The sequence below is a fragment of the Bactrocera tryoni genome, unplaced genomic scaffold (genome assembly GCF_016617805.1).
Source record: "Bactrocera tryoni isolate S06 unplaced genomic scaffold, CSIRO_BtryS06_freeze2 scaffold_7, whole genome shotgun sequence".
Taxonomy (NCBI): domain Eukaryota; kingdom Metazoa; phylum Arthropoda; class Insecta; order Diptera; family Tephritidae; genus Bactrocera; species Bactrocera tryoni.
Window position 1 is genome coordinate 9,660,337 of NW_024396366.1, and position 21,914 is coordinate 9,682,250.

Consider the following 21,914-nt stretch of genomic DNA (forward strand, 5'->3'; position numbering starts at 1 on the left):
CAGGTTTTTTTTCGAGTAAAACTCCTTTTTGCGTTGGCGGCCTTTGGCCGCGCTTCAAAAAAATAACCCTGGCCGATCCAACACCGGGGTGTGCCAACACCAGGGTGTGTCAGGTTTTTTTTCGAGTAAAACTTCCTTTTGCGTTGGCGGCCTTCGGCCGCGCTTCAAAAAAATAACCCTGGCCGATCCAACACCGGGGTGTACCAACACCAGGGTGTGTCAGGTTTTTTTTTCGAGTAAAACTCCTTTTTTGATTATTACTCATGATATAGCAAGAAAAAGGATAATGATTTATGTATTTGGCGTAAAAATCTATTTTTTATTCGTTTGATAAATGTGTAGATATGGCAATACTTATTATTTGACAACACGGAACACTTATTGTTATTGTGCGTGTAATAATATTTATGTAAAATATAAAATGCTTATTTTAAGCAAATACCTAAAATATTAATAAAAAATAAATGTGTAGAAATATTGTAGTGAAGTGTAAGTGTATAAAAAGTGCATAATATGAAAGAAAAATGTACTATAAATCGAGAAATTGCCAAATTAAGTGAAATTTTCAACTTTAAATGCATATATCTCGAAAACTATAAGTTTGCGGCTGCTATAATTATATATTTTCTTAATCTGAATCCAATCCAACCATACCACTTTTAACCCTGAAATCGTGGGATGGTATACTAAAGCCGACCCCAAAATTATTTATGAGTTCTTCTCTCATTTGCTGCCATGCTGGTGTAGGTCCCAAAGGCCGGATGACACTTGCTGCTTCTCCTTTAATTTTTGTTTTGACGTGTCGCTGCGTTGTTCCAACATTGATGGGTTGGGGTTGAATAAAGGAAGGATCATGTCAACTTCCCTGATGAACGATGATAAATTTCTGCCGTCAAAGTCCATGATTCTTGAAACTTCCTTCAAAATTTGCGATCCTGTCCTCTGAAGTGGTTGCTGCTCGCCTGGATTCATTGCTGATGTATCCTCTTTTAATACAACTGAACTTGTTGTTGTTGCTTTGAATGATGCACTTCGCTCTCTCTACGTTCCAGATAACTTGTGTAGAAACTTAAGTTTCTTAAACTTAGCTATCTGTGCCGACCGACTTATATATTTATATATATATAAGAGATCTTTAAAATGGGAGCTACTCTTAGGTTTTGCTTCCCGTTGCTAAAGCTTACGAAACTTAAAAAACTTCAGTTTTTAGTATCGCTCAACTTTGCAGTTTGTTTTTACCGACTGCGCCAGTTTTAATTGTTCGAGCGGAGGAATAAAAATGCCGACGATGTTACTTCTGTGACATTATACTTTATTCTCTTCTTTTTTCAAATTATGTTCTGCTTATACAACTACTAAAGTGATTACAATTTTCTTAATCTATTTCTTTGTGAAATACAATATTTGTTAAATTGAATCTTATTTTCTATTGATGCACACAAACATGATTGTGTGGTTTACCCGATAATGTCTGGGTTATCATTACAGTCAAACATAAGGACTAAAACATGTTTATATGCATTTGCATTATGTTCTTTATCTCTACTTGTTATCTTATTTTTTTGTAATGTTTACTGGTTTTTCTTTAATCTTTTATTTTGTCCAATTTACAATATTTTGTTGTGTGGTGTCTGGTTGGGATGATAGTGTACACATAACTCGTGCCATTCGGCAGTTACCAGTCGAAATGTTCGAACGAGTCATCGAAAATTGGAATGAACTGATAGATCATCTAACCTTCAAAACTTTAATATCAAAAAAGGTTCTTTCGAATGATAATAAGCATTTCACATAAAATTTGAAGTTTCTGTGTTTTTTCTTTATAAAAGTAGTGAACCTCGAAATGGATCACCCTTTATATATTATATATATTCCGACGTTCCTTTTTGGATTTTATAAACTTTGTGGCACTCTGTTAATGATATTAAAAAAGAACCTCTCATTCTTCGAATATCTTGTTCGTTCTTTTCTAACTTTAAATCACGCTTTTAAAAGTGAAATGTAAATTTTTTCGGATGCCTTGACTGATGTTGGAAAGACAATTCCCTACATGTACTCAAAAGATATTTCTTTATTTTTTTAACTTTGCACACCCAATTTGAATTGGATGTTTTTTGAAATTTTAAGTACTCAGTTATTTCTGTTCTTCTACAGCAGACCTTACCTGAATCTCGTAAATATATAAACGTCAAGTTTTTTGTCAAATTGTGCGGGATCCAACGAGAACAAACCTTTTTTAGGGCCAGGTGTTCATGCAATATCGAATGTAGTATGCTGGTGGGAGAAATGCATAGGCATGCCTCTATCTGAAGGTATGTTACATGACGGTCTTGCATTATCAGTTCACGTACGGCATCGATGTTTTCTGGCACAACGGCTGTTTTTGGACGACCTTCACGGAATTCGTCTTTGATTGGCCACGATTGAATTCGTTGTACCAGTTTTTCACAGTGCTATAGGATGGTGCTTCATAGCCATACAAAGATTTTAGTGCATCGATACACTCTTGTCGTGATAATCCACGTCGAAAGTTGTGAAAAATGATCGCACGAAAATGTTCACGAGTTAATTCCATATTTGGCCGAGATGAATTTTTTAATTCCCTGTAAATAAAACAATTCACGATTAAATGACAAAACGTTCTGAGTGATGTTATGCTAAAAAAAAGTCAAACTTTTCAATGGAAATGTCAGATTGCACCTGGCAACACTTAGTGTTGTCCTCGGCCAGAATATACATATACAGCAGCCCTCGTATATTTCATGAATAAAAAAACAACTTATCTTGATGTTGTACTTTTTTACTGTCAAATTGCAAACTATTTATGTCTGTTATTAAAAAAAACATCTCGAAACCGGTTAAAAGTTTTCAATTTGTCGATGATAAATAAAAATTTATGTGCGCAGCATGCAACGTGTTAAAATTAAATCTTTTTACATATTGCTACAATATATTAGTTCCCTCCGCCTTTTTTACGATTGGCAAAGTTGTGAGAAATGTTTCCAAATTTTTTTTGCTAACATCATTATTTATGTCAGTCTAACGAAATTTGTCCATATTTTTGCTCATACATACACACTCTACATTTTCTCAGCAAGTCTTGCAAATTTAAGATTCTACCACACTTTTTGACTATTGTTATAAATGGCATTCATTAAAAATGATAAGTTGCTATGATGTATGTGTGTATATAAATTTTTTTTAGAAAAATAAAAATTCAAATAAAAATTAAATATCAGTAAAGGCTGAAATCCAAAGCAGGATTGCACTTGCCAACAGGTGCTACTTCGGACTGAGTAGGCAATTGAAAAGTAAAGTCCTCTCTCGACGAACAAAAGCCAAACTCTATAAGTCGCTCATAATTCCCATCCTGCTGCATGGTGCAGAGGCTTGGGCGATGACAACAACCGATGAGTCGACGCTACGAGTTTTCGAGAGAAAGGTTCTGCGAAAGATTTATGGTCCTTTGCGCATTGGCCACGGCGAATATCGCATTCGATGGAACGATGAGCTGTACGAGATATACGACGACATTGACATAGTACAGCGAGTTAAAAGACAGCGGCTACGCTGGCTAGGTCATGTTGTCCGGATGGATGAAAACACTCCAGCTCTGAAAGTATTCGGCGCAGTACCCGCCGGGGGAAGCAGAGGAAGAGGAAGACCTCCACTCCGTTGGAAGGACCAAGTGGAGAAGGACCTGGCTTCGCTTGGAATATCCAATTGGCGCCACGTAGCGAAAAGAAGAAACGACTGGCGCGCTGTTGTTAACTCGGCTATAATCGCGTAAGCGGTGTCTACGCCAATTAAGAAGAAGAAGAAGACTATAAAAGCTTTGAGCCGTTGGATAACAAATGAGGTTTTACACTAGAGGACTCACTATGCCGTGACTACTTCAACTTATTGCTAGAGAAAATGCGCTGCAGAGCGAAATAGAGAAGGTGCAATCTTCTATAAGAGTGTACAGCTCCTGGCGTACGCCGATGAAATTGTTGTCATTGCGCCTTTAGCTCTGCTTTCTTTAAACGGGATAAGGAAGTGGCAAGACGAAATATCGCCTGTCTTCAAGAAAACCTTTATGGCATTCGCGATTTTTTGTATTAGAAATTTGAAGTGGTAGGTTATTTCGTCTATATTGGACCTAGCATCAACACCAACAACAATATCAGCCTTGAAACCCAAAGTAAAATCAATCTTACCATAAGACTACGAACAAAGGCTAAACTTTTACCAGTCCCTCATAATTCTTGTCCTGCTATACGGTGCGGAAGCATGGACAATGGCTCCACCTTAGGAGTGGTCGACAAAATGTTTTGCGAAAGTTTTACAAGTACAAAGTAAACTTTTTGAATCTAGCGCCCCCTGGTGGCGCCACCTATACATCGACTGTTGCGCTAGAATCTGCTATCTTTATCGATTGACCATTTCATAGATTGGAAGTTATTGCGTTTTAAGTGCCGGTATGTTTGTGCGCGTCTACTTATGAGAGCTGCCCCCGCCACGATGTCAAAATCGTGCTTGGCGACTTTAACGCCAGGGTGGGCAAAGAAGGTATCTTTGGCACTATGGTCGGTAAATTCAGCCTCCACGACGAAACATCCCCAAATGGGTTGAGGCTGATTGACTTCGAAGGGGCCCGAAATATGGTTATCTGTAGTACTAGATTCCAGCATAAGAAGATTCATCAAGCTACCTGGCTGTCTTCAGATCGAAAAGCCACCCACCAGATTGATCATGTTGTTCGGCGAGATTGCACTCCTGCGCTCTGAGAGCACTCGTCACGAGTTGTTGAGTTATAAAGGAACTGTGGGACAACATTTCATTTACGTACAGCTGCAACCGAAACCATTGGTTTTCGGAAAGTGCAAAAGAACCGCTGGTACGACGAGGAGTGCCGTGTCGCAGCGGAGAGAAAAAAGACTGCCTACCTCGCAACGTTACGAACGATCACAACACGTGTGGGATGGGATAGATACCGAGAGTTGAAGAGGGAAGCGAGACGCATTTGCGGACAGAAAAAGAAGGGGCCGAAATGCGTGAGTACGAAGAGCTTGATAAGCTGGTCGACAGGGGTAATACTCGAAAATTCTTCGAAAAAATGAGGCGGCTTACAGAAGGTTTAAAAACCGGAACATACTCTTGTAGAACCCCCAAAGGTGATCTAGTCACGATGCCCATAGCATACTTAAATTATGGAGGGAACACTTCTCCAGCCTGCTGAATGGCAGTGAACGCACAGCGCCAGGAAAGGTAAACCCGACTCCCCAATCGATGACGATGGAGCACACGTTCCATTGCCCGACCATGAAGAAGTTCGAATAGCAATTGCCCGCCTCAAGAACAACAAAGCGGCAGGGGCCGACGGATTGCCGGCCGAGCTATTCAAACACGGCGGCGAAGAACTGATAAGGGGCATGCCTCAGCTTCTTTGTAAAATATGGTCGGCCGAAAGCATGCCCAACGATTGGAATTTAAGTGTGCTCTGCCCACTCCACAAAAAGGGAGACCCCACAATCTGCGCCAACTATCGTGGGATAAGCCTCCTCAACATCGCATATAAGGTTCTATCGAGCGTATTGTGTGAAAGATTAAAGCCCACCGTCAACAAACTGATTGGACCTTATCAGTCTGGCTTTAGACCTGGCAAATCAACAACCGACCAGATGTTCACCATGCGCCAAATCCTGGAAAGGTCCCGTGTAAGGAGAATCGACACACACCTCCTCTTCGTCGATTTCAAAGCTGCTTTCGACAGCACGAAAAATAGCTACCTATATTTTAGCCGCGATGTCTGAATTTGGTATCCCCGCAAACTAATACGGCTGTGTAAACTGGCGTTGAGTAACACCAAAAGCTCCGTCAGGATCGGGAAGGACCTCTCCGAGCCGTTCGATACCAAACGAGATTTCAGACAAGACGACTCCCTATCGTGCGACTTCTTCAACCTGCTGCAGGAGAAAATAATTCGAGGTGCAGAGCTTAATCGAGCAGGTACAATCTTTTATAAGAGTGTACAGCTGCTGGCGTATGCCGATGATATTGATATCGGCCTCAACACCCGCGCCATTAGCTCTGCTTTCTCCAGACTGGACAAAGAAGCAAAAAAGTTGGGTCTAGCAGTGAAGAAGGGCAAGACGAAATATCTCCTGTCATCAAACAACAGTCATCGCACTCGCGACTTTTCTCTCACGTCACTGTTGGCAGTCATAACTTCGAAGTTGTAGATAATTTCGTCTATCGTGGAACCAGCGTAAACACCACCAACAATGTCGGCCTGAAAATCCAACGCAGTATAACTCTTGCCAACAGGTGCTACTTCGGACTGAGTAGGCAATTGAGAAGGAAATTCCTCTCTCGACGAACAAAAACCAAACTCTATAAGTCACTCATAATTCCCGTCCTGCTATATGCTGCAGAGGCATGGACGATGACAACAACTGATGAGTCGACGTTGCGAGTTTTCGAAAGAAAAATTCTGCGGAAGGTTTATGGTCCTTTGCGCATTGGCCACGGCGAATATCGCATTCGATGAAACGATGAGCTGTATGAGATATATGACGCCATTGACATAGTTCAGCGAATTAAAAGACAGCGGCTACGCTGGCTAGTCATGTTGTCCGAATGGACGAAAACACTGCAGCTCTGAAAGTATTCGACGCAGTACCCGCCGGGGGAAGCAGAGAAAGAGGAAGACCTCCACTCCGTTGGAAGGACCAAGTGGAGAAGGACCTGACTTCGCTTGGAATATCCAATTGGCGCCACGTAGCGAAAAGAAGAAACGACTGGCGCGCTGTTGTTAACTCGGCTATAATCGCGTAAGCGGTGTCTACGCTAATTAAGAAGAAGAAGATGTTTGTATTATTGGTGCGAAAATGAGCTTCGAACAAAAAGCCAACATCAAATTTTGTTTTAAATTTGGTAAAACTTTTGCCGAAACATTTCAATTGATGAAACAAGTTCATGGCGATGATTGCCTATTCGGTAGCAGAGTGCACGAATGGTTTCAGCGTTTTCAAAGTGGTCGTGAGGACATAAATGACGATCAACATGTGGGCCAATCAAAATCCGTGATCACCGGAAATTCCATCGAAACTTTGTGTGAATTCATCAAAAATCAGCCGAAATCATGATTGAAATTCATGGAAAGGGAATTGAAGATCTCCTAAACATCGCATTTTGACCGAACATTTGGGCATGGTTTGTTCCGCACAAATTGACTGACGACCAAAAATTGCCGTCTCATCGATCGACGCTTGTGACCGATTATTTAACCAAAAATCACATTTTAACCATTAACCACTCCCCACACCTGATGTGGCACTATGCGACTTCTTCGTTTTCGGAAAAAGGTCATTCAAAAAGCTTTCATCGGCATACTGGCGGCCATACCGGCCAACGAGCTAAAACACTCGTTCGACATGCTTTTAGACCGTGCAAAAATCTGTATTAATGCAGAGGGAGACTATTTTGAATAAAATAAATTGATTTTGCTGAAAAAAACATTTGGCCTGTTTTTTTAAAGTCCTGTTTACTTTGGAACGCACCTTGTATATAGAAGAGAAATAATTAAAATTAAAAAAAAAAAGCTATCAGACATCTGCCAATAGTCCGATTTGAAAACTATAAGTAATGACCCATACACTTCTATATGTCTAAATAATCTAATACATATAATTCTTTCGTCTATTAGGTAAATGTAGTAATTGCGGTTGCGATATATGATCACGATTTTTAACAAAGCTTCGCAATTTGTACGATTTTTGGAGTATAGTATATCTAATGTTATATTGCTTCCGAGCTTAGTTGTGAATACCAATTATTCATGGCCAGAAGTATGTAAAATACAAATAATGTTAAATTTTTTTTTATATTACAAACTTAGTACCTATTATTTCGAATTATGTTATTCATTCTTTCTAGTAAAATATTTTTGAAGGTCTATGTGTTAACTTTTAAAAACTTTTTCCCTGTTTGTTGGACCTATGCTATGCAAAAAGCAAATCCTCCAAATGTGTATAACGTTTAAGATATATGAATATACATATGTATATATACTATATTCCAGGTTGTTCCATAAGTTTTGTCGTTCGATAAGAGAATATGTTGCTACTAGCCCATTTTATTTTATTTTGTTGGTACACTCTTCATCTGAACGTATGTGAAGTTTCATTTTAATCTGTCAATTCATTCTTTGTTCACAAACCATTTAGTGTCGGCGTGTCACAGTATTTACAATAGAAAAAATTTAATATCGTGCAGTGATAAAATTCTTATTTTTGGAAGAAATTCACGAACGAATGTTAAAAGTGTATAATGATTGTTCACCTACAATAAGAACAGTAAAAAGATGGGTTGCTGAATTTAAACGTGGTACGAGCATTGAACACGATCCACGTGAAGGACGTCCAAAAAGCGCATTAACAATAGAAATCATAACCAAAACACTGGTTATGGTTTTGGAAGATCGTCGATTGACTGAGAGAGATTTAGTAGAGGCTCTACACATGTGTGGCAGTGTGAGCTATGTTTTAAGTTACATTTTGGGTTTTAGAAAGCTGTGTACACAATGGGTGCCGTATTCGCTAACAATTAAACAAAAACATATTCGAGTGAGACTTTCTCAGCAACATTTTAAGCGTTTTAAAAAGGATGAAGTGGATTTTGTGTGTCAATTTATGACTACGAATGAGATTTGGGTTTATCACCATGATCCTGAATCAAAACAAGAGGCTAAAGAGTGGTGTAAATCTGGTTGTTCGGCTTTGAAACGAGTTCGTGTCCGAAAATCGGCCTAGGAGGTTATGTCAACCGTTTTTTGGGATGCGAGAGGAATTTAGTTTGTGGATTACTAGCAACCTTTTGGACCAGTTGAATGAGAAAATTCGTGAAAAAATACAAGGTTTGCTGAAGAAAAAATTATTTTTCATCAGGACAATGCACCGTATCACAAGAGCACTTTGACAATGGCTAAAATCCATGAATTAAAGTTCGAAGTGGAGCATCCATTTGTTTCCAGAACTCAAAAAATTTATACGTGGCAAGCTTTTTTCATCAGTTGAAGAGGTCACAACGGCTGTTGAAGCGTATTTTGCAGACCTTCCGGATTCTCAATTCAGAGATGGCATCCACAGATTGGAGGATCTTTGGGGCAAGTGTATTAATGTTCAGGGAGATTATACTGCATAATAATAAAGTGTATTTTGAATCATAAACTTATGTTCTTCTTATGAAACGACAAAACTTATTGTATGTATATATGTATATACATTTGTTAACAAACATCTAGCACTTTATAAACAAGGCCCCAAAAACTATTATAAGATCTAAAATTATTTTCACTACTTTAATGTTCTTTTTTCTGGTGTAAGTATTATTTTTTTAGTAAGCGATTTAAATTTTAATTAACACAAAAATAAAATACATAGGCATTTATGAATTTAGGGCTTCTTTTGATTATATCGATGTTACGTTATTTTTCTTAAGTCAACACCATTGCCTTTTTGTATAGTGTTGACAAAAATCTTCTTTAACTGAGATAGAAACATGCTGAGACAAGATTATTATGTTTAGCAATTGATGGCGAAAAGTAAAATAATTGTATTAAAAAGATAGAATTAGCAGCATTTTTTTTCAGCTAATCTCATATTTATTCTTTTCGCTAGATAGAAAAGCGTTGATACTGATTGATTGTAGGTAATGTATCCGAATTATTTTACTATGTTAATAAATTTATTGGGATTTTAGAAAATTATTGCAATTTTTACTTGTTAATATTTTAGAGCAAATTTAAAATAATTTCGAAATTTCTCAAAGTTTATACATTCTAGTTGCATTTAGTTTTTTGATTTGTATGTACATATATGTATTATTAACCCAATACTTATGTTTTTTTTTTTACTCAGGGACAAGCAACGGACATACAAATCCAGGCAGAAGAAATTATAAAGCTAAAAAAGCAATTGATAAATATATACGTAAAACATACGAAACAATGCTACGATAAGCTTCAACAGGATATGGAACGTGATAATTTTATGTCGCCAGAAGAGGCGAAAAGAATGGGTTTAATTGATCATGTTCTGGAACACCCTCCCCAATCGGAGGCAGATGGTGATGTTATGACCACAGTTAAACACTCAGATGGGTAAACATATATAATTAGAATTGTACACACTTATTAAAGGCTTTTGAAGCGATAAAACCATTATGATATAATATATGTACTGATTTTTAAAATAATAAGTTGAAGTATTATTCGCTTGAGTAGGTAAAATGTGCTGTATAAACACACCTTAAAATAGTTTTTTCAATCAATGCATTACATTTACATTTTTTCATTGTGTATCAAATTTTATTGTTTTTAATATAATTAATAATTTTTTAAAATTATGAACCGTAAATGACTTCCATGCTCAGCCACGCATATGCGACATTTAATTTGAAAATTATTCATTGCGGCTTGAAGGGTTGAAGTTGGGATTGCCTCAATAATATTGACATCATCGGCCTCAAAACCCGCGCCGTTAGTTCTGCTTTCTCCAGACTGGACAAGGAGACAACAACTGATGAGTCGACGTTGCGAGAAAAGTTCTGCGAAAAATGTATGGTCTTTTGCACGTTGGACACGGCGAATATCGCATTGGATGGAACGATAAGCTGTACGAGATATACGACGACATTGACATAGTTCAGCGAATTAAAAGACAGCGACTACGCCTGCTAGGTCATGTTGTCCGAATGGACGAAAACACTGCAGCTCTGAAAGTATTGGACGCAGTACCCGCCGGGGGAAGCAGAGGAAGAGGAAGGACCAAGTGGGGAAGGACTTGCCATCGCTTGGAATATCCAATTGGAGCCACGTAGCGAAAAGAAGAAATGCCTGGCGCATTGTTGTTAACTCGGCTATAATCGCGTAAGGGGCTCCTACGCCAGTAAAGAAGAAGTCAAATCAGGTGACCTTGGGAAAGGGGAGTTTCTTGCTATTAATTTGTTTTCAAATTTTGAGAAGTATGGTTGACCAATATATGTGCCTGAATTGACGATACAACTGCCGCGATTGTTTGTTGAACCCCAACACTCGGATCTGGGTTTCCCAGATTCGGCAAACATGTTTACCAACCTCATAATAAAGTGTCTGCTAATTTTATTATTTTGTAATAGTTTTACCTTGCAAAAATTCCCCCATCTTTTTTACGACCATAAGCTCCAACTTCTACAAATAAAAATTTATAATCGGCATCAACCAAAGCCATCAGAACTATGCTTTTGTATTTCTCGTAGTTGAAATACTTTGAACCGCAGGCGCCTGAATCGCTATGTGTTTTTCATCCAATGCTCCACAGCAATTGGGAAAATGCTATCGCTAGTAAAAACGCTCTGATACATTTATGCATTCCTAATGAGTGCTGGGAATCTTATTAAAATGCAATTTATATTTTTTCATCGAACAGAAATGAATACTTACCTTTTGAAAAAAAGCATCCTAATGGGAAATCACTCATCAAGTTCGAGAAGTAGTCGCCTGTGGATAAGTATCGTAGTGTTACGGTATTCCTTCACCGACCGAAATCGCTTTACGGAATTTGGTATTCCTTTTGTAAACATATGGCATAAGACGCTCCACTGAAACATATGGCGTAAGACGCTCCACGAAATCTTTCAGACTCATTCTCAGGAAGTTCTTCAACCACTTTGAGTCCTGAGAAACCAGCTTGGAGCGTAGTGTGGTGTAAAAACTACAGATGGAACTGTTCCTCAAACCTGACTTAATCCACCATTACTTTGGTTTTCTTTGCTTTGTCCTCTTATTCCACGCTTTTAGCGTCGTTATTAGACACATCCCCGCAACTATTGCACTTTTTCTTTTTTTTTTTTATTAATTTTTTATTCACTACTACGCACTTTTTTTTTAGCAAATTATATTTCAAATTTAACAGCTGTCAAAATTGTCACAATTGACATCTATAGTAAAAACGGATGGTCAATGACATGACTCCGAAAACTGCCGACAGTTTTTTAAATGCACTGCTATATCGACATTTGGTCAGTTTCGATGTTGTAATGAAAACGTATTTGACACCAGACAGTAGTCCGTTAAGGCAATTTTTGATGTCAATTATTTTGCCCTAATGAAAACCAGGCATAAGTACAAACTAATCTTTAATTTTCTTTACACTTAAATAATACAATTGTAATAATTGACTCCTCTTCTCAAGGAGTAAATAAATAAAAAAATAATTGTACTGTTTTTTTAGGAAGAATATTTTAAGTAAATGTAAACAACACAAATAGCTCGTATATCAAAACGTTGTGAGTATGCAGCATACCATCAAAAATGCCAAATTTTGCGATGAATTTGTAAGTTTCCAGATTACAACACTAGTGTTACCAAATCCCGACGAACAACCTACATATTGCAGTATCGGGTTTTTGTGTCATTATCTAAACTTTTAATCGTTTTTGATGTTATTGCAGATTCTGAGCTTAACAATGAAAAAACTAGCGAATCATTCTGTTGCTGACTGACATTGTATCTAAAAACTGCTAAAAAAAAAACAAAAACTTGAAAAAGCCTGAAGCTAATTTTTTAACTTAACATACATAATACATCGTTTTAAAAAAACAATCCAAACAGGTCGAACATGTGCTTTATTACAAAGGGGGGGGCAAACACCGTGATTGAGTAACAAAACATATAAACATGGATCACAAACACATTTTTTAAATTTAATACAACCTAATAATTTCAAACAAACAAATCAAAAGGAAAAGGTATACTTAAATAGAATATTTTTTTGTGAATAAACTTTGTACTGCATAAGAGTAGGAAAAGAAAATTAGTTGAGAAGAAAATCAATAATCAATCGATTTGTTAATTGTCAAAACAACAAGGAAATTTGGCGGAATTCGAAAATATATGATTTCCTCAAAACTCCGCCAAATTGGCCATTTCTCTCACTGTTCGTTGTACTGTATTTTCTGTTTACCAAAGTAGCACTATGATGCTAATTTCAATCTTTAGAAATGTACGCTTATATATTCTTCTTCTTATTAATTGGCGTAGGCACCGTTTACGCGATTATACCCGAGTTAACAACAGCGCGCCAGTCGTTTCTTCTTTTCGCTACGTGGCGCCAATTGGATATTCCAAACGAAGCTAGGTCCTCCTCCAATTGGTCCTTCCAACGGAGTGGAGGTCTTCTTCTTCCTCTGCTTCCGCCGGCGGGTACTGCGTCGAATACTTTCAGAGCTGGAGTGTTTTCAACCATCCGGACAACATGACCTAGCCAGCGTAGCCGCTGTCTTTTAATTCGCTGAACTATGTCAATGTCGTCGTATATCTCGTACAGCTCATCTTTCCATCGAATGCGATATTCGCCGTGGCCAATGCGCAAAGGACCATAAATCTTTCGCAGAATTTTTCTCTCGAAAACTCGTAACGTCGACTCATCGGTTGTTGTCATCGCCCAAGCCTCTGCACCATATAGCAGGACGGGAATTATGAGCGACTTATATAGTTTAGTCTTTGTTCGTCGAGGGAGGACTTTACTTTTCAAATGCCTACTCAGTCCAAAGTTGCACCTGCTCGCAAGAGCTTTCTGCGGGGGATTTCTAGGCTTACATTATTGTTGCTGTTAATGCTGGTTCCAGGATAGACGAAATTATCTACAACTTCAAAGTTATGACTGTCAACAGTGACGTGAGAGCCAAGTCGAGAGTGCGACGAATGTTTGTTTGATGAGAGGAGATATTTCGTCTTGCCCTCGTTCACTGCCAGACCCATTTCTTTTGCTTCCTTGACCAGCCTGGAGAAAGCAGAACTAACGGCGCGGGTGTTGAGGCCGATGATATCAATATCATCGGCATACGCCAGCAGCTGTACACTCTTATAGAAGATGGTACCTTCTCTATTTAGTTCTGCAGCTCGAACTATTTTCTCCAGAAGCAGGTTGAAAAAGTCGCACGATAGGGAGTCGCCTTGTCTGAAACCTCGTTTGGTATCGAACGGCTCGGAGAGGTCCTTCCCGATCCTGACGGAGCTTCTGGTGTTACTCAACGTCAGTTTACACAGCCGTATTAGTTTTGCGGGGATACCAAATTCAGACATCGCGGAATAAAGGCAGCTCCTTTTCGTGCTGTCGAAAGCAGCTTTGAAATCGACGAAGAGGTGGTGTGTGTCGATTCTTCTTTCACGGGTCTTTTCCAAGATTTGGCGCATGGTGAATATCTGGTCGGTTGTTGATTTTCCAGGTCTGAAGCCACACTGATAAGGTCCAATCAGTTCGTTGACGGTGGCCTTTAATTTTTCACACAATGCGCTCTATAGAACCTTATAGGCGATGTTGAGGAGACTAATCCCACGGTAGTTGGCGCAGATTGTGGGGTCTCCTTTTTTATGGATTGGGCATAGCACACTTAAATTCCAATCGTTGGGCATGCTTTCGTCCGACCATATTTTACAAAGAAGATGCTGCATGCTCCTTATCAGTTCTTCGTCGCAGTGTTTGAATAGCTCGGCCGGCAATCCGTCGGCCAGGTAGCTTGATGAATCTTCTTATGCTGGAATCTAGTACTACAGATAACCATATTTCGGGTCCCGGCGAAGTCAATCAGCCTCAACCCATTTGGGGAAGTTTCGTCGTGGAGGCTGAATTTACCGACCGTAGTGCCAAAGATACCTTCTTTACCCACCCTGGCGTTAAAGTCGCCAAGCACGATTTTGACATCGTGGCGGGGGCAGCTCTTATAAGCGCGCTCCAACCGCTCATAGAAGGCATCTTTGGTTACCTCGTCCTTCTCTTCCGTCGGGGCATGGGCGCAAATCAGCGATATGTAGAAGAACCTAGCTTTGATGCGGATTGTGGCTAGATGTTCATTCACCGGAGTGAATGGTAGTACTCGGCGACGGAGTCTCTCTGCCACCTCGAATCCAACACCAAACTTGCGCTCCTTTATATGGCCACTGTAGTAAATTTCGCAAGGACCTACACGGCCTTGTCCCGTCCATCGCATTTCTTGGACGGCGGTGATGTCAGCCTTTATTTTCGCCAGGACATCAACCAGCTGGGTAACGGCACCTTCCCAATTAAGGGTCCGGACATTCCAGGTGCATGCCCTCAAATCGTAGTCCTTATTTCGTTTGCCATGGTGGTCATCAAAAGGGGGGTCTCTCATCCGAGGCTGTCGTTTAGATTTCATTGGGGGGGGGGGCTTTTTACGTGGCGGGTCCCAAACCCAACGCACAACCGTATGCAGGGGAAATATTATATATATATTCACATATTTTCAAACCCGCAAACTACTACGGATATCATTTAATTATATTCTCTATATATTTGATATTAAAGCAGATAAGTACATATGTGCAAATTGACCTATTTCTTGTTGAATTCCACAAAATCTGTTAAAATGCATACTTAAGTAAGGTTTATAATATTACCTAAATATATAATTAATATAGGTTACATACATATATATTTATTTGCTTTGGCATTAAAAGTTTTGATAATACCTTAAAGGGGTATTCTCATGTAATCACTTCGAAAAATCGATTTTGCTTTTAAATTTTGATAGTAAAACCTATTGAAAACATGCTGTGAAAAATTCAGACCGAAATTCATAGTATTTGATAAGTTACAGCTCATAGTCGCCGACGTGTCGTAAGCGACTGTCTACCAGACGCCATGACAAGTCTGCAGCTGCTACGTTTCTAAACGCATTTTTCTCGAATCATAATTTTCTGAAACTGTCATGGTCCTAAAAAAAAGTATTCAACCGATTGCTTTAAAATTTACATATGTTCTTCTACTCATTTATAGTTATTGTCCCTACCAGAATTGTTTATTTTCGAAAATATTTTCATATTTTTTTAAACGATTTTTAACGAATAAAAACAAGGTTTTCGTGACTTTTTTTTTGAAGTTCGACATTGTTTTTAATGATATTGATTATATTTGGTAGGGACGATAGCCGCAGAAATACTGAATAATAATCCATTCGATTTTTTTTTATTTCAGACAACATGAACAGCCGCTATCGCCATGACCAGTGAACTACTTTTTTTTGTTGGGGACTACTTTGATTTAAAAAAAAAATATATTAAAAATGTAAAAAACAAAAAAAAATTTTGTACATTTTAAAACACAAATAAAAATATATTAAAAAATTGAAATTATTGAATTTTGTTGTCACATAAAAAAAAAATTCCTAAAAGGTGGTAAAATGTATGCGTTCACATGAGAGTACCCCCTTAAAAGACCAAGTGTCTACGGACAAAGACGACGGTAGTTCCGTTTACGAGACGCAGGTCCCTACCTGGTCTCAGGAAACTCACACTTGGTGGTAGAGAGGTCGAGATGACTAGCAGGGCCAAATATCTTGGTCTTACGCTGGATTCAACTTTGCGGTGGAAGCAGCATGTGAACCAAAACAACAAAAGCATTAATGGTGTGCAAAATAGTTCAACATTTTCGGAGACATAATGTGCCGTTACAGCAATGAAACTAGACGTGTTCCGCGATGTCCAACAATCAGTGGTGATGCAAAACTTTTCCCCGCTCCTAATCATTTCTCGCACCTTATGTTTACATTCCTCATACAATGCAGGAATCATTGATTTTGAAATCACACGTCTGCTAGGAATGTCATAAGATGGATTTAGGGCTATTACAAATTCCCGAAAACCTTTGTGCTCAACTATAGAGAAAGGTTGCAAATCCACCATAAAGAGCTGCAATAACTTGCTTGTTATTTCACTTTTTGATTTTAGCCGCGCGACATTTAAAATCTTAGTTTGTGTTAAAGGCTTTGGTAATGCAGTCGAAGTTGATGGAATATCCTCTTAAAAAGTAACAGGCGCATTTTGCGGCGCTGGCGTAGTTTCCGACTGCAAAAACATTTTCACAATACCTATTTGATAATAACTTCAAAATTATATTACCATTTCCAATCGAACGGTAGGATGCCTCCGTTCGATATGTTATCTTTAAATTTGATGTTGACGTTTTATATGATATTTTGGATTTACAAATATCACATTTTGCGAAAACAGCATCCATCTCTTTAAAATATTGCCACACATAACTTGTTTTGGTTCTTTTTGACACAGACATCTTTAATTTTTATTACGTATAAGCAAACTAATTTGTAACCGTTTCATACAAAAATTAATGTAAATGATCGGATGACAATTTTAAGTAAACGAAAACATACTTTTAAAAATATTTCGTTACTTATAAAATACTTTTTATAAGTTTTTTTAAATAACTATATAAATTAATGCAATTTTAAGATTAAAAGTTTTATAATTAGCTTTACTACAGCATTGAGGTTTCTGTAATCAATTTAATTTGTACATAAGTATTACCCGTTTAAAGCTAAATTAACTTTTTGTATGTTAACCAATTTTTACTTATCTAAAATTGAAGAAAATTCATAGCTTTAATGAATATGAATTCATCACACCCACAATTTTTATTTTACACTGTGAGTGCTATTTTGCAACAGTCGCAATTTTTCATGTTTCCCTGTGAAAGCTGTTTTGTCACAGTCGTAATTTTTCATGTTTCCCTGTAAATGCTATTTTGTCACAGTCGCAATTTTTCGTGTGATACTGTGACTGCTACTTTGTTTCCCATGTGTTCGTTATTTCCAGTCACTGCTACTTTAGGAAACTTGTCACAGCTGTGACCAGTGATTTTTAAGTAGCAGTGACAAAGTCACAGGTACTCAGATATTTGTCATCTCTAGTGCATGCTCACCATAAACTTCCACCTATAGATGATTTCGGCTAATCATCCAAGTTCTTAAACATTCGGAATAACGGTGAAAAGCTGAAATAAGTTTGTTGAACATTATTAGCCTAAAATAGTCGGATGTTTTTTATTTTTTAGTAACTGAACTCTTTTATGGTATTTCAGCTCGTAGAATAAACTTTTTGAACAATACATATGTAAGTTAATTTAACAATGATATCTTAAATTAATCAATTTAGAACTATTAGTATTAAGTAATTTAAATATAATAATAATATTGTTCAAAATTGAACATATTCGTTGCTACCAAATGATTGGGTCCGGCTTGAGATTTTTTATCCGAAATTTGCAAATGTCTAAAATTAATATAAAGAACTAAATTATTTTTTTTTTGTGTTTGTTAGATACCTTAACATTCAATTTTAAAAATAAATACTATACTACTATAACTATACTATTTAAGTTTGTTCCTAATTGTTATAAAAAGTTGAGGGCTACAATATTTAATATGATATGTTAACGTAAGTAGATGATACGTTTATGTTATTTACAGTGGTTACCATGGATTTCATGTTATGAAACGTCAAAAATTGTTACTAAAATCTGTTGTTTACTTCCCATAACATTTTGTTTGGCTACCTTAACATTTGTTTGGTAACCGAACAAAAGATTAACATGGGTTACCTATGTTAAGGTAACCAAATAAAATGTTTAAATTTCAGTTATTAACACTTGCTGACCAAGCAAAAGATTTCAGGTTAATAAAAATAAATCTTTATACAAAGTCATACAAAAAAGTTGTGATTATAGCTTAGGGCGTTAAACAGTTAATTTTTCAAATTTATTTCCTTTTTGTCTAGAATGTCTGCTGCGCTCCAGTGGCTCTCACCCAAGTAAGACATGCATATTAACCAATATGCTAGTGCTTTCAACACAACTATGTTATTTAAATAAGGAAATATCGAGCGTTGTACACAACTGTGGTTAATCTTACTTTGAAGTAGATAAAGTTCAGCGCTCTCAGTGCTCAAAAATTCGCCAGCGACTTTACTGAACACATATGTATACAACTTCAGGAATGCCAATCACTGGAAGGAAGTCGCTGCAGGTGTTGATAGCTCCACGGCGGTCAGTACCTGTCGGAAGTTAGTTTCGTCCGAAGACCGGTCGGTATATTGTTGTCGTTGTTGTATGGTTCTGCTCCAAGCATGTGGCTGCAGGGATGATTTCTGCGAAAACATCAAAGCAGAAACTAGCTGGATAGTTTCTAAGGTGAGCATACAGTGCTCACAAATAAAATTAATATCGAGAACAGTTCTATAATTTTCTTACTTTACTCAAAAAATGCTTTGTAATATACATGAATCAGTAATCAAAAATTTACATTGGTAGCGCTAAAATTAAAACGTTAAGAAATAAATTAAATACCACATTTAGTAATTTCTGTATTATTTAAACCAGGTGTGGACACATTTTTAGCCCGCAAAGTTAGCAAAGTGCGCATGAGGGCTAGATGAGGAGAATATCAGTTTACGGAGGGAACGGCAAAAGAAGTTGCGAAAAACTCAATTGCATTCCTCCGTAATGTTCATCGCAGAATGGTTGCGGCCTGAGAGAAAGAGATGGCCAACTCCGAGAAACGAGCAATTGCTAAACGTCAAAACCTACTGAACTTTGACAGCTAATCGAGTTCAGTAGGTTTTGACGTGTATCATTTGGAAACGAGCGATATCCAGATTGAAATCTTACCAAAAAAATGTGTAAACGGAGGGATTTGTTGCATCGTTCAAGACCACTTATAAAAAATGTAAAACAATGAAAATTAAATAAATTTGTGAAATTTAAAGGCATTTGAAGAAACGTTTTGTAATTTGAAGTATCATAGTTTTATTTTCAGTGCAAAATGATTAAAAACGTGTAATGATTGAGAGCTAACAAGCTTAAATCCTTTTATTGGGTATTAAGAGGACAAAAGTCAGTTGTTGTAGTATTCTTTAAAAAGATTTAAATAGTTTATCCATATAATAAATAACCACTATTTAGTAATTTCTATTCGTACTAAATGTTGGGTGTTGGATTGATAAATGCCCAAAAATTGTTATTTTGTTCAATCTGGCCATAATGGAAAATGTTATAAAAAATGCTAATTTTGAAGCGCTCTCACACTGGAATAAGATGAACATCCCTTTATTCCTGGTTGCGGCAATACTGACATTGACAAATTAAAGAGGGGAAGTTTACTTCATATCGGAATTGTACTGTTGCGTGAACAAAAAGAAGTAAACATAATTTGCAGGTTTTAGAGTTTCGCATTAATATTGGTTTTTATTTACCTTTGTATGATGGAAAAGTCTAATCACTGTTAGGAAAAAATTATATAAGTTATACTCGTATCTAAAAACAATTTTATTTAATAAGAAAAAAGCACATTTTAAAACTCAACAACACCATATGGTTGTTCCTATTTTGTTCACACCACTGTACATGTGATAGAACATTTAATGGTGGTGATGCCAGTTGTAAAAATTCATTTTAGTACAATTGGGAAAACTTTTCTGAAGTTGTGGGCTTTTTTTTTTTTTTTTTTTTTTTATAGTAGGAGGAAGCATCGAAAGCCGGAGTGCGGAACTTTAATCCGCTAAACCTAACCTACTCCCAACTCAAGACACTCCCACGGAACCACCAGGTAAGGTATTACTTCATGGGAATGACAAGACATTTTAAGTCTCCTCTATAACACGGACGGACTAACGCCTACTCTGCTGTAACTGTCTTAATGTAGTCATGATGGAAGTTGCCGCTTCGCGAACAGCTATCCATTTGTCAGAGGACTGACACATAAATGCAGTCAAATTTTCCACCGTTAGGCTACCACCTAGTGAGGTTTCTAACCTTTTTCTTATGTTTCGAAACCGAGGACAATGGAAAAACACGTGTTCAGAGTCTTCTATGGACTCCGCACACATCGAACAATACGGACTGACGTCATTTTGAAATTTGTATAGATATCCTCTGAAGAACCCATGCCCGCTTAATATTTGGGTCAGGTGGAAATCCAGGTCCCCATGTCGTCTACTTATCCACGTATGGATGTTAGGTATAAGTCTGTGGGTCCACCGTCCTTTAGTTGAGGTTTGCCACCGTTGCTGCCATATAGTTATGCTCTTCTTTTTCTCTTCTCTCTTTTGGGTTTCTGTAATTGGCGCTGATAGCTCATATAATCTTGTGAGCTCGTCACCCTGGATGTCTATGGGCGGCATACTAGCTAGTACTTCAGCTGCTTCGCTGTTCGGAAAGCACTTGTTACCCTTATTGCTGTGAGTCTATGAAGTTGTGGGCTTTTGTACGTACATATGCAAGGCAGTTTTATATATCTGCATATATAAACAAGAAAATATACTTGTGACCATAATATATATTTTGGTTAAACATATTGCAATTCCATTTAATGAAAATGCTTATATAAATATATAATTTGTGATATTTTCAGTTTGGTTGTTTTATCAAAATATTCAAAGAATTGGGGCTCTTTTCTATTATTGTTTTGTTAAATTTTAAAAATATATGTAACTTGCCTCTGGAAATGTATTAAAATAATAATACGCGCTAAAAAAAGGGAACACATATTTTCAAAAATATAAAAAATCATCAAATAAAAATATATTTGCGCGGTATGGCATTATTTATTGAGAATGGCTAAGCACACAAACAGGATACAAACGCTAATGGCAGAAACATAGAATACCGCTTCTCCCTTCGCTACGAGCGGCAAGCGTTTTGTTCTCGTTTTCATTCGAACAATGTTGCCATTACTCAATACGCATATGTAGTTTTATACACATCTAACTTTTCATAATATAAAATATCAACACTGAAATCAAACTATTAAAAATAGTTTATATATTTTTAAATAATAGCATTCGACTCTGATTTTGAGTTAGTTAAAGAAAATTTCGAGCATATTGAAGACATTTTTTGTAATTACTACAGTAAATCGAGATTGGCAACCATGCGTTGTGAGAGAGCAATCTGCTGACGCGTTTCTACGGGGAAAACCCCAAATCTTTGGATATTCTATGGTAAGCGGGCGATAGACAGCAAATGAGATTATACCAAACATGGAATTTATTATTTTAAATAAACTGAATTAAATGCTGTTAT

The 21,914-nt window shown here is 37.3% G+C and overlaps 1 protein-coding gene across 3 annotated transcripts in view; it reads left to right on the forward strand.

The window, feature by feature from the left end:
• Positions 1–19,546, forward strand: part of LOC120781686 (ATP-dependent Clp protease proteolytic subunit) — a 114,781-nt gene extending 95,235 nt beyond the window's left edge. The window contains exons 3-5 of one of the 3 annotated variants that reach the window (XR_005706133.1): positions 9,903–10,144; positions 18,614–19,025; positions 19,215–19,546. Coding sequence is in view for 2 of the 3 variants with exons in the window: in XM_040113903.1 (XP_039969837.1) it covers positions 9,903–10,144; positions 18,614–18,650 (279 nt within the window). In the remaining variant the exon portion in view is untranslated. Of the gene's footprint in view, positions 1–9,902; positions 10,145–16,016; positions 16,055–18,613; positions 19,190–19,214 lie in introns of those variants that run through there. The other 2 variants (XM_040113903.1, XM_040113904.1) reach the window with 2 other exon arrangements.
• Positions 19,547–21,914: the final 2,368 nt, after the last annotated feature.